This window comes from Typopeltis vanoorti, chromosome 20, assembly GCF_054136105.1.
Source record: "Typopeltis vanoorti isolate ZY-2024b chromosome 20, IOZ_Tvanoo_1.0, whole genome shotgun sequence".
NCBI lineage: Eukaryota > Metazoa > Arthropoda > Arachnida > Uropygi > Thelyphonidae > Typopeltis > Typopeltis vanoorti.
In genome coordinates this window covers 105,140,878-105,155,693 of record NC_143568.1, presented here as the reverse complement: position 1 = coordinate 105,155,693, position 14,816 = coordinate 105,140,878, and the positions used below count along the sequence as shown (strand labels likewise).

The window sequence follows — 14,816 nt, the reverse complement described above, 5'->3', positions numbered from 1 at the left end:
TTTTTTTTTTCTGCCGCCCAATACCACATCATTGCTACAACCTCTAGATCAGGGTATAATTGCGACTCTTAAAACATATTATGTCAGACGAACATTTCAGTATGTTTTGAACAAGCTAAATGATGATGAAACACTGTCAGTTATGGATGTGTGGAAAAAATTTTCAATTATGGATTGTGTTGATCAGGTTCGATTATTGTTATCTGAATTGAAACCAGAAACATGCTGGAAAGCTATTTGGCCCACATGTGTTAAAGAGAATGCTCCTGTTCCCTTCAATCATACTGCAAAATTCCCCAATATAATAAGTTTGGCATGTGAAATTGGCAGAGAAGGATTCGATGATCTTGCGTCGGCAGATATCGAAGAATTGTTAATTGATAAACTTCTTAGCGAAGACGAAATAGTGGAGATTGTTTCTGAGACTCCTGAAAGCGAAGAAGTTAATGATAATGATCAAAATAATCCTACTTTTACTGCTGATATTATTAAAGAAGGTCTTAAACTGGCCAGTAATTTAGGCAATTATTTTGTCAAACATGATCCAAATGAAGAACGTGCTGGGAAGTTTTCACATGAGCTTAAGTTGTTAATGTCTTCATACAGACAATTATATCGCAACTTATCTAAAGCATCAACATAGCGATTAATAACTGAGTTCATGCCTAAAACTACTGAAACAACCAGTGGTACGTTTGTTCAAGACATGACAAGAATTCCACAAGTTGAGGCGGAAGTCGATGACGATAATATCATATCTAGTAGTTCTAGTGATATTACAGTCTCACGAAAATGAAAGCTTGCACGTTTATTGTCAGAAACTGATAGCGAATAACAATTTTTTTATAGAATCCTTAGCAAACAACTGAAATGAATATGTTTTTTTTTAAAGTTATTAAGCTTCATTATATGTATGTGTATTCTCCATGAATGTAAATAAAAATCTTATGATCCTAACAAATTTAATGTGTGTTTTTTCATTATTTTGCTTATATTTCAGGTTTGGAAACAATCTTCACTTCTTCTATGAAGTCAGTAGTTCTTTTTACGCGAATTCTATTTACGCATAATTTTTAGGAATGCATCTATCGCATAAAATGAGGTTTAGGTGTATTCATAAACCCTGTATCTAAGCTTAAAAACAGGCCCATGACACTTTTCCAAATACCATGTTCTAAAGCAGTGTCCTCAAGACTTCACCAGTCATATCCCATAACATTTGTTCTTCTGAGAATTAAATTTGACTATAAATCTCCAAAATCAAGGAAACCTTCTCTCTGAATTGCTATAATTCTAACTTTATACAGAAAATTAGTGATAAGTTCCAACATACCTACTTCTGCCAGCTTGTGAGAGGAATTCCAATTCAGTGTATTTGTATTTCTGAACATTTGCTCGTGTTCTTAAATATATTCAATTTAACATACACATTCATACCTATTAATAAATTAACCTACTATTACCATTCCTCAAAGATAAGCCACCACCACCACCACTTCCTCTATCTGGAATCTACCAAGAGTGCCTGTTCACACCATATATTCCACTTTGGCAGTAAATAAGAGTATTATTATACAGGCATATCTGTGGAGTCAGAAAACTCATCGCGGGACAGCAATTATTCACACACAATCATACCTCTCCTTAAATTTATTCACTGACAAAGCACTCGCAACTATCCCTGGCAATACATCCCACCAAACTCACCACCCTCCAAGCAAGAATCCTGGTCCTAACACCCTTGCTAACCTGTGCTCTTACACAATTTGAATAGGTGAGCCACTCATTCTTTCCCTTACTTTTGAAAAAAAGTCTTCAATACCAATCCTATAATTTCCCTTTAACAATTTATAAGCTCCTATCTTGTATCTTTTTTTTTTTCCCCTATCAGCTAGTTTTTGAAGCACACAGATAGCCAACCTATTTTCATAGGGAGCATTCCAAAGGCCTCCAACAATCTTTGTCCCTTTTGATCCTCTCAACCACCTCTTCATCTCCACAGAATACAGTGTGCAGATCTGTATGTATTAGTGGAGATGTGACGTTATTAAAGCCTCATATAAGGAAACAACCTCTCTACCCTTGTTAGTGTGTTCTTCAACAATCATATAATGTGATGTTTTTGCTATCTTTGCAATATGCCCAACTTCAGTCAATAATAGTCCTCCAAGCTCCTAGCCTCATCAGTTTCCTGCAGTTTAGTTCCATCAATATACTAGTGTTTCTCAACCTGTGGTCCGCGATGATGGGACAGGTGGTCCGCAGGCAGACTTAAATTAATTAAATAAATATTTTTAATTGTCCGAACAAATTAAAATTAAATAACTAAAAATTATTGAAATCAAATGGAGACATAAAAAAAACAACAACAATAAATAGGTCAAAATGTTCAAAGGCGGAAGCAATAAAACTACATTGTTGTTCACTTCACCCATCTTTTATTACTCATCATTCTGACACTACAATAATTTGTAGCAGCAGAATGATGAATAATAAGAGGGATGAAGTGAACAACAATATAGTTTTATTGCTTCCGCCTTCCCTTGCTGTTTTGTCAGATTTGAAGTGAACATGTGTTATCCACATTTCAACCAATTGCTTGTTGTTCATCGATTTTTATTACTGAAGATTTTCCTCCTTCAACCAAGACACAGTATACCTTCAGAAGTGCTAAAATGATACTTGGACAAAGTGTGTCGTGAGTTAACCCAGTATTTATATATTTATATATTTTTTGGAAACATTTTTCAATAATGGAAAAGTGGCTTAGAAAAATGGGACTTTGAAAAGAAGAGCAAATGAAACAAACAGGTGGTGCTAACCCTAATTGTGATACATGTGCTGTAATGGCGAGTAAATCTGATACTATTAAAGTAGAAGAAACAAGCAATTCAAAGAAAAAATACAGTAGGAAATATAAGAGTTCATATTTGGAATTCAGCTTTATTGGTGTGGAGATGAAAGTGAACAGAAACCTCAATGTGTTGTGTGTTATGAAATGTTGTCGAACGAGTGCATAAAATCTGCGAAACTCTGACACTAAACATTGTGATATGAAAAATAAGCAAACTGGGAAAAAAAAAAAAAAAAAAAAAAAAGTGAATTTCAGCTACAATTAGTGACATTAAATCATGGGAAAGATGTAGTTTCAGCCATGGGTTCGATTAATACCAAGGCACTGGAAGCATCTATCTCTTAAGTTCCTACAGGGAAACCCCATTCTATCGTGGAAAATTTACTACTTCCAGTTATAAAAGATGTGGTAAAAACTATGTTTGTCAACAACTTACTAAAAGATGTTGATTTAACTCATCTTTCAATGACACTGTTGTTCGCAGAATTAATGATATGGCAGGTGATGTAGAATCTCAGTTAATCGAAAGAGTTAAGAAGAGCCATTATGCATTACAAGTAGATGAGACTACTGATGTTACAGATGATGCAAAGTTAATATGCTACGTCAGATATGTGCATGATAACAACATTCATGACGATATTCTGTTTTGTAGAACTTTGTCTTTCCGAACAACTGGAGAAGAAATATTCAATACTTTCAATAATTACATAATACACAAAGGGATCCAATGGGAAAAATGCATGGGCTTCTGTTCAGATGGAGCTCGTGCCCTTACAGGCAGGCATAGTTGGGGGTTATTTCTATGGTCAAGGAGGTGGCTCTAGGGAAAGGTTGGCCTCCAAAGAAATGCCACCAGAATTTAAAACTGTGTTATACAACGCTGTAAAGCTAGTTAATTTTATTAAGGCTTGACTACTAAATAACAGATTATTTTCAGTATTCTGCGATGAAATGGACAGTGAATATATATACAACTTTTGCTTCATTCTGAAATTTGCTGGATTTCCAGGGGCAAAGTAATAACAAGCTTATTCCAATTAAGGCACGAAATTTTATTGCTTGTAAATGAACGTAATTCTAATTTTGCTCCTTGTTGAGGAAGCATGGTTATCAACACTATCCTATCTTTCAGATATTTTTTTTTCAAAAATAAATTAACTAAATATTTCCTTTCAGGGAAATTCGTTAACTATTCTTGATGCCTATGACAAAATAAAGGCACTCGAAGAAAAAAAAAAAAAACTGGTGTTCTGTGTTGTGCATTAGTTATGTAAAAGACAGGTACTTTGAGCCCTTTACAACATTGGAATCCTTTTTAATGGAAAATAATCTTTTTGTTGATTCTGAGTTTCTGGAAAGGGTTTGTGACCACCTCAAAACTTTGAAACAGAATTTTGAAACATATTTTCTGAATAACTTTTATAAGAAATTTCTGTGGGTTCGAGATCTATTTCAGGCTCAATTAACTGTTCTTTTTTCGTTATCGAAAAAAGAACAGTTAATTGAGCTTTCAAGTGACAATGGGCTTAAAATGCAATTCAGTGTCTCGGTTTGGCTCGATTCTGGATCGAGCCAAACCAAGCCTTCGGTGAAAGTGAATTTCCCGAATTATCTGAAGCACTGAAAATCATCATCCAGGTTTTTACAACCTATCTTTGTGATAAAGAATTTTCATTGCTCCTCAAATAAAAACAAAATACAGAAATTGTCTTAGTGTGTGTGTGTGCTGATCTTCGACTGAAGTTGACCAATATTGAGCCAGATATCCAGCAACTCTGCAAAGGTTGAGAATCTGAACCATCTCATTAAAAGTAAGTAGTAACATAATTATATATTTATTTATTTGGACTGCAGTTTCCGATTATTCTCGTTACTGGTTTTGGAATTAATCCATTTAAAAAATCGGACAAAATCAGGGATGAAACAAAAGTTAGGCAAAGTGACGTCACCGTGAGGCTCAGCTCTGCTGGCAAGGAGGATAGTTGCCAGCGTCCGGTTTAGCGAAGTTCCGTTTCTTGTACGGTCGCTTGCGGGAATATGCGGTCAAGCACACCGAATCAGTCTCATGCAGACAACAACCTCTGTATGGTCATAGATTATACAGAAACAAACATCACAACGTAACGAATAAAGCAGCACACAGGACAGATATGAATAAAATCACCACACGATTAATGAATCTGCCAGATTTATGATGATCACTGTTGTACCTCTGGATAAAACAGGACAGATATAATTAAAACCACCATCATAACATGATTGGTACAAACACATGCGTACGGTATATACGCATACGGCAGCTGGCAGGAAAATGCACACGACCACATGGATGGCACTTTGCGACTGACAACGTGGGTTGGACTGTTTATAGATATCGGGAATGACCTCACATAACAGGATGTCTTAAGTTTTTTTGCTGGGCATGGAAAACTCCTCAGGGAAATAAAGCGATTCGTATCGGCCAGAAATGTGTGTGGGGGGGAGGGTGGCATTAATATGAATGGGGGCTTTAGGATTATTTTTTGAAATAAAGGGTATATGCAAGGGATGTCGTGCATGATGGAATCCATGGATGTCAAGTTCATATTCAGTATTATGATGAATCGAGTAAGATAAGAACAACAATTTTTCCTCGTCTCAAAACGCACTTAGTGAATGGAACAGTTTACATGTCGCAAATCGAATCAGCGAGTGCATGAAGATAAAACTTATTGTGGGGCTAGCTTCATTAGTGTAGGCAGATGAATGGGGATAACATATAAAATATAAAAGTTCCTGTGGTTAGATGAATGAGGATTAAAGATAAATGAAGGTGAAGGGGTGCATAGCTGACCTTCCCCATTCATTTACCTATGGTATCAACGCCGCTAAAAATATTGTTGTGGGGTGAGCTTAATGAGTGTGGGCAGATGAATGGGGATAACATATAAAATATAAAAGTTGCAGTTGGCAGATAAATAGGGATGTCAGCAGGATGGCGCAGACATACCCATTCATATGCCCATAGCAAATAGGAAACTGATACCTTTATTTGTTTAATAAAAATTAAAACTTTGTTCAGTGAAGATACACTTTTAATCGTTTACTTCCAACTTAATTATGTTTCCATATGTATTTGTAAATGTTTATGTATATGTAAAATGTTGTAAATGTATATGTAAATGTTGGTAATCCCTACATACATTTAAAAACATGATCATCATCATCATCATTAAATTCCTGCCATGTACCCTCAAGGGGTGTACAGGATATGATAGTACTACATGAAAAAAATTACATCATTACTAACTTCCTATCTACAATTTTCCTCCAAATCGGTCTGTTACTTGTCAAGACTCCAACATTATCAGATCTTATATTTCTATCGTCTAAGGCACTTTGTACCGTATCAATCCACCTATATCTTGGCCTCCCTCTGGGTCATTTTGCTGCCAACCTGGCAGAGAACACTTGCTTTGCTAATCTTTCCTCGCACATTCTGTTTAAGTGACCATACCACCTCAGATTAGCCCTGCTAACGCATTCCTGGATGCTGACAATGTCAAGTTCTTTCCTAATATCCTCGTTTTTAATATGATATTGCCATTGATGCCATCTGTTCATGCCTCTAATCTTTCTCAGGACTCTCATATCTGTGGTCTCTAGTCTTTGGTCAAGTGTTTTACTTCTGACCCAGCTCTCAGATCCATAAGTTAAAACTGGTTTGAACACTGTCTTGTATACAGCTAATTTAGTGTTCCGACTAATTTCTCTCTTATTCCATATGAATTTATTCAATTGACTTCCCACCATACCAGCTTTGCTGATTCTGTTGTCTATTTCTATATTTAATTTACCATCTTCAGTAAAAATCGTGCCTAAGTAGCTGAAATGTTTTACTTGTTCCACAGGTTCTCCATTCACAACACAGTTGACATTTTCAATGATTCTGCTTATTTTTATTGTCTTTGTCTTTTTATTGCTGACCTTCATACCATATCTATTACAACAGCTATTCAATTTAGTCAGAGAATCTTGCAGACTTGTAGCGGATTTATTTAGAAGTGATGCGATTTAGAAGAGTTTGCTTTATGCGGATGATATTATATCATCCGCATAAAGCAAAGAGCTAACATTAACATCTCCAAATTTGATATCATGTTTAATACCAATTTCCTTCATAATGTGATCCATATAGATAATGAATAACTGAGGGGATAATGTACATCCTTGTCTCCCACCGGCTTTAACATTAAACCATCTTCCTGTACTTCCTTCAATTCTAACTGCTGACTTACAACTCAAATAAAGACTAAGTATTGCTTGATATAATGCTCCATTGACACCATATAACTGTAGTGTATTGAATAGTTTCTCTCTTGGCACCTTGTCATATACATTTTCCAAATCTACAAAACTTAAATACAGATTATTATAATTACAGCTATTTTGCCTGCTTCAGTTTAGGAGTGCCCCTGTTTAAATGTCATTGGCTATTTACTCATAGATTCTTAGGGCATTGTAGATGTAAATTATATATAAACATGTATATTATATTACTATATTATATAGGGTGGGGGAAAAGGGGAAAGGGTTGATTTTTTTATATAGGGAAGGGGAAAAAGGGAGTTGACGGGGATAATTCTTGGTCGTCATCTGAATTAGTCGAAACGGACGGCACCCCGTCAACCCCCCTTTTCCCCTTCCCTATATAAAAAATCAACCCTTTCACCTTTTCCCCCCACCCTATATAATATAGTAATATAATATATATGTTTATATATATATTACTGGGAAAAAAAACGGGTTTTTCTAATTTAATTCTCCCAACTTGCCTTCCACCCCCCCCCTTCCACACACTCAGTAGTTTTGGACATCGCAGAAAGAAGAAAAGCCGCAACACTGAGTAAAAGATATGTGTAAATTTCTCTTCCTTATGCTACATATACTTTTTGGTAAATTTACATCTACAATGCCCTAAGAATCCACGAGTAAATAGCCAATGACATTTAAACAGGGGCACTCCTAAACTGAAGCAGGCAAAATAGCCGTAATTATAATAGTTTATTAAGAGGAATAACATGGGAGTTTTACCAGAAATAATATACATTAAATACAGATCTTTGTTATATTCCCATGCTTTCTCGACTATTTGTCGTAAAGTGAAGATCTGATCCTGACAGCCTCTATTTGGCTTGAATCCAGCTTGTTCTTCACCAAGCTTTTCTTCCACAATTCTTCTCAACCGTTTCTCAAGTATACTTGCATAGATCTTCCCAGGAACATTCAGAAGGGAAATACCGCTGTAATTCTCACATTCAGTTTTATTTCCCTTTTTATATATGGGTACAATGAGAGCTCTACTCCAATCATTGGGAATTCATCCCTCTGTCCAGGCTTTCTGAACTATGCAGTGCAGCCACTGTAAGACTCTTATACCACGATACTTAAGCATTTCTGGTCGAATATCATCTACTCCTGCTGCCTTTCCACATTTCAAGCCTTTGACAGCGTTTTCTACTTCAAGTATGGATATGTATTCCTGACTGCATGCCTGGTCAGTGTTTTTTACCACTGTGCTGTCATCACTGCTTGTTTCATTTAGCAGTTTTTCAAAGTAATTAATCCATACTTCAAGGATATCTTTTTCTCCCGTTTTCATGTCACCTTTATCATCTCTAACTCCTTTTACACCACTCCTTCCTCCATTCCTAAGCTTTTTCAACAACCTCCAGAATATTTTGCCACCTTCTTGATATTTATTTTCTATATTCTTGCCAAAGTCCTCCCATGACTTTTGTTTGGCTAGTTTTACACAGTGTTTAGCATTCTTGCATTTGTCTCTATGTTCTCTAAGAGCACAAACTGACTTATTTGACAGGAACTTTTGATATGCTTTCTTCTTTTCCTTCACTACCTCTTTAACTTCCTGTGTCCACCAGGGAGTTCTGATTTTTTTCTCCTTGCAGACAACCTCACCACATGCCTCTCTGGCAAAATCAATCAATGTTTTCTTCAGAGGTTGCCACTGAATCTACAAGATTTGATTCCTGTTCTCAAACTCTTTCATTTTTTCTTCAATAATGTTTGTATATTTTAGTCTACAGTTCAAATCTGAGAGCTGCTCAACTTTTATTCGCTTTAAAACTTTCTTACATGTTATTCTTTTCAATATGAAATTCAATTTTATCTGGCTCAAGACTAAATAGTGATCCCTTCCAATTTCAAATCCTCTGTACACTCTGGTGTCCTGCACCAGGGAGAAAACATCACTATCAACAATAACATAGTCAATAAGACTTTTCTTATTCCTAGCCTCTTCTCTCCATGTGAATTTGTGCACATTTTTATGTTGGAACATGGTGTTAGTAGTTAGTAATAACCAGTCCATGTCCTGAGCAGAAATCCAACAGATATTTGCCATTATTATTAGCTTTGCTCTTTTCTCCAAATTTTCCCAAAATATTTTTGTATGTCTCACAATCATTTCCTACTCTGCTATTCAGATTCCCAACAAGGACCAACTTTTCCTTTTTCATTGTGTCAGTTGCTTTTTCTAAAGCCTCAAAAAATTCCTCCACTTCTACTTTAGTAGAACCTTCTGTGGGACCATAGGCACAAATAAGTCTCATTGTCCAGTTCCCCATTCTCATATTTGCCCACATTACTTTACTTGAGACTGACTGCCATTCAAGAAGATTAGCCTCATATTTTGTGTTGAATACTATGGCTGCTACTCCTTTTCCTTGATTGTCATTGCCTGAACATAACATTTTGTATTTATTGCTCAGAAAGATCTCACCAGTTTTGGTCTTTTTTGTTCAGTCACCCCTATTATGTCGATCTGGTACTTATCTAATTCCTCAGCTAGCTCCATTTCTTTGCCATTCAGGCTTCTTACGTTGATAGTACCGATCTTTAACTCTGTTGATGTTGAGTTGGGGTTTGTTTTCAGATTTGTTCCAGTAGCTGACTTTTCGCTGTTCGCCCTGGTTCCCTGGCGAAAACAACGGGGGCCATGTTTAAACGGGCGACGCCCCGGCCGGCGTGAAATTTTGTCATGTTGTACCATTGTTTTTTATTTTGGTTTATTTAATTTATTTAAAAACATTACATAACTTAATGGTCCATAGAATTTTTCTAGGAATTTTACTGGTCTTTGGGCTTAGAAAGGTTGAGAAACGCTGATATAATACATAGCTTGTGATCTCTTCTTTGCAAAGTGCATCACCTTACACTTGGCCACATTAAACTGGCAGCCATTTATCTTTGCCTATACTGCTGGTCAATTTAAGTCTTCCTGCAGGATCTCTGCATAACCTTCATTTATTATTGCTCTTCCCAGATCTGTATATGAAGGATATAGATAATTTTCTATATCCTTGATATACAAATTAAACAACAGTGGACTAAGTACTGAGCCCTGTAGTGCACTACTAGTCACCTGCCTTCTGCTGGACTCAACTCCCACATTTCCAAACAAACAATGGAACTTGCTATTACAGACAACAACGTGTTAGGATTTAGAACTGCAAGAGGGCAGCAGACAACTGCTGACATTTTGTGGCCTTGGATCTCCCTCTTCTGAAAGCCTTGCTTTATTTACAGCTTGAGCTCACTAAAGAATGGAGCTGGTTGTAGACCTGTCTCTAAAATGCTTGTTAATGCTCACTCCAGTATGAAATTCATATGTAGAACCAGATTGTAGAGCCTTAACATTTTTAGAATACTGAATCAAAGCATAGTTTTTCTATGCTTTGGAAGAAAATACCGTTAACAAGGATGTACTGTGCTCGGAAAGAAGTCAATGGATAGCATAGTGTGAAGAACAAACAAACATCCATGGCACCTACCTTAATGAGATGTAGCAACTCCTTTTGCTACAATGACCACAGCAACCCTATGGAGCATACTTCTAACAATAACAGTGATCAATGGGAATTTTGGACCATTCTTCCTGCAGATATGTAATGAGGTCTAGGAGTGTTGTAGTGTAGATACTTCTTGACCTCACATAATGCTCCAGTTCATAACGCAAATGCTCAAAAGGGTTGAGATGAAGGCTCTGTGAAGGTTAGTCAAGTGTGATATTCATGTCCACAAACCATGCAGTTACAACAGCAGCCTTGTGACATAATGTATTGTCCTGCTGAAAGAGAAAATGGTTAGTTCCATAGAAATGCTACAAAGTAGAAAGCATTGCCTTGTCCAGAATGTTCAAATACCTCTTGGAGTTCAATATTCATGGCACCTGAGGTCTGAGGCCAATCCAGGAAAAACAGGAGCATGCCATCACACTACCACCACTTCTGAATTTCAAAGTTGAGGTTACTAGTAAGATATGTTCACTGGGCATCTGCCACACCCATCTATCTGCTCAGTAGAATGTGTAGTATGATTCGTTGCTCCATAACACAGCTTTCCAAGCTTCCAGGTCCCACTGCACACATGCTTTGCACCACTGACGACGATGCTGCATGTTGGTTCAGGTAATATGGGGCTTGCATATTGCAGTCCTATCATGGAAACCCACAGTAGAACACTAAGAGTGTTGTGAGCCTCGGTTTGAATGTTTTTATGCAGATTTGTGTTCCAGCCAATGCCTAAAGCTCTGCATTATTGACAGACAAATGGGTTTTTACATATTATCCTTAGTAGCACCCCAACAGTCATGTTCGGTGTGGTGGGTCATCCACTACAGTTGACTCCCTGCAGTGGATGATCACTGATTATTGACCTTGGATGGCCCAATTTGTCAACAATTTGCCAAACAGATAGGCTTGCAACATGGCATCCTATTGTAATGCCTCTTTCAAATTCCATCCTTTCTCACAATGATTGCACCCAGACACAGTTGCACTGACTTGGGAGCATCATATTCCTCTAATTTATGCCGGTTACAAATACATGACTCGTTACTTGGCATGATGCACCTTGCCCATGAGGGTGTTCATTGACTTCTTTCCAAGTGGTGTACAACATATGAGGTTCACAAAATTAGAAGAAATGTGTTCAGTACCTTGGTCTCCAACACGGGAACAACCTCTGACTTGAAGCACTTCTAACTGTCCTTGTCTGGCTATAGCTATTAGACCTTCATCTGTTATCTGAAAATTCAAATAATAATTATAAGTGTAACCTATAATAAATGTTTATTAGTAAATCAACAAAACACTAGAGGCTTGTCATTATACATATTAACATCTTGATACAATGGTTTGTTGATGGTAATTGAAAGTAGTACCAAAAATTACAGAACAGCCCAACAAAACAAAACAAACAAAAAAAGCACGTATATTGTATGTATAATAGCTTTTGTTTAACAAAGCCATAAAATGCTGCCAAAATAAAAGAAATCCATAATGAAAGAAATGATAAAAAAAAATGGGGGAAAACCCAATAAAAGTACAAATATAATACATATTTCAGTGAGTACTAAAGCATTCTTACCAATACTAATTTCATCCTGCCAAATTTTAATCTTTTATATTCAATGTTTCAGTTTCAAATGAAGTTAATTAATGTTCTATGAATTAAATTATCAGTTTTGATTGATTACATCATGAGTTTTCAATTAACAGTGCATAAGCATTAGCAATTTAGAAGCATATCTCACAATTATTATATAACAAAGTCAATGTTGACCAAATAAATTAACATTTAAATAAGTTAAGTTTTCACAATTAGTTTTCAATCAACTTTGTTTCAAACTGGTTTATTATTTGTCAAGGTTCTGATTCAACTAACACATATTGATCTTCTAAAGCACTCCTAACTGACTCTTGTCTTCCTCTGGGTAAAAAAAAAATTTCTGCCATTTTTGCTTTAAACATCTTTTTTGCTATATTTCATCTCCTATTCTCTTTAAGTGACCATACCATCAGCTCTACTTAAACAATTCTCAATCGAAACTTACTTTCCCTTCCTTACCTTTTTTTTTTTTAATTTATGCAAAAATACTTTTCTCAAATGTTTTTGAATAAATATTTCCCAGAAAACTTTGAAAATCTGAAATATTCCTAAATCTCATGTTCAGTTTTATTTCCATAAATTAAAGATACCAAGAAATTATATACTTGGTTTATTCCTTTATTCAAGTGTAAGCAAACAAAGTTTGCACCTGAAGTATTTTCAGGACTGGGGCAACTAGTGGTAAAGGTGGTATGACTTCACATCACTTGCCTTAGTATCCCATAATGCAAAGCACACCTCCTTGTGGACATGTATAATGCTATGCATTATAGAAAGGGTCATCTTTATCGAGGTCTCTTCAGTGGGAGCCAGACCCAGAGGTGATACAAGGTCTGGCTCCCACTGAAGAGACCTCAATAAAGGTCAAAACTGATCTGGGTAGTGACCTTTCCCATAATGCATAGCATATGCAAGGAGGTGTGCTTTGCATTATGGGATACTAAGGCAAGTGATGTGAAGTCATACCACCACTGGGAGTCAACTATATATGAACATGTAAGCCTGATAACAAAAAAGCAGAAATCTAAACTAGATAAGGGAGATTTGTATTTGAATAATACACTGTGCCTAAGTTTCACTATGCTGTATTCAAAATGATATCCACTTTTTTATTGCATAAGGTTTTTCACAAACCAGAAAAATGTATACTGCAATTATTTTCTCAAACATCTTCATTTTAACTAATGACCAAACAGCATTTATTTTTTCCAGCTTATTTTATAAAAAGCTAATTTCATTTTATTCCTAATCTTTTTATTTTATTTATTTGTGCGTTTATTTATTTTGGCGAAAATTTGTTCTTTTCTTTTAAATGACGGTTCTTTTTTATATGGCACACACACATCAGTAGTTTCCCATTTTAACATAGCAGTAATTACAAGAAATGGAAATATAATTTCCATTTCTTTTATATACTGAATACCTTTCACCTCTTCGCTAAGTGTACCAACAGTAGGTCACGTAAAAGATCTTAATCTTACAAAGGATCATGCAGAACTGTTAATGTCATGGCTGCAAGGATGGAATTTCCTAACTGAAGGAACTAAGGTCACATATTTGAGACATTGTCAAGGTGAGTACATCAGTCATTTCAGTGAAAATGATACCTTGTTACTAAGACAGAATGAGAGAGAGAAAAGATTAGTGAAACAAGTGTTCTTTGCCAGGTTGGTAGAAAAAAAGATCCAGAGGAAGACCAAAATCAGGTAGCGTGATACAGTATAAAGGCCTTAGAAGACAGAAATATAAGATCTGATAATGTTGGAGTCTTGAAAGATAACATATTAATTTGGAGGAAATTGTTGATAGGAAGTTAGTAATGATGTGACTTTTCATGTAATACTATCATAATATCCTGTACACACCCCATGGGTATATGTCAGGAATTTGATGATGTTTTACTGATGGTAGTAGTCAGCAGGCATTGTTAAAGAGATATGAAAGCTTGCAAAAAAGTGGAAGATTTGATTATGTAAAAGATGCCAAGAAGAAATAAGATAAGAAAAGTAGTTTTGATGGTATCGCCACATGCTTTCATAAAATTTTCTTGAAATGAACAAATTCTGATTTATTAATTTCAAAAAGCATGGAAATGATATTAGGCGTTTAATACATATAACTATACATCTAGACAACAGAATCTATAAAACATGCAAGCTGTGAAGTGCACTATGGAGTGATTGATACCTAGCACAGAGGTTGCCATGGAAGAGTTATTAATATTGATATAATATCCAATCTTTAAAATTAATAAACAATATTAAAAGCAATTACAAATATTTACCTTATTAAGATAACTAATATACAGTGTCTTCAGGTGAAAACAGGAAGCTAAAGATGACAGAGAAGCATCTGTAACTCCTATGTAGCACCCAGATATATCCAAAAATCTGAAATTGACGTGTAAAAAAAAAATTGAAAATCCATATTTTGTAGAAATGGAAACAATTCATCTTAATCTATATTTTCATTCCATTTGATTAGTGTGCATGATTTCTAGATTGCCATC

General features: G+C 35.7%; 1 protein-coding gene across 1 annotated transcript in view; it reads right to left on the bottom strand.

Annotated features, from left to right (window-relative positions):
• LOC150095745 (putative RNA-binding protein EEED8.10) overlaps window positions 1-14,816 on the bottom strand; it is a 268,565-nt gene that overhangs the window by 55,219 nt on the left and 198,530 nt on the right. The window contains exons 16-17 of the mRNA XM_090410562.1: window positions 14,592-14,697; window positions 11,856-11,943 (exon numbers count right to left, since the gene is read on the bottom strand). Coding sequence (XP_090266688.1) covers window positions 11,856-11,943; window positions 14,592-14,697 — 194 coding nt within the window. The remainder of the gene's footprint in view (window positions 1-11,855; window positions 11,944-14,591; window positions 14,698-14,816) is intronic.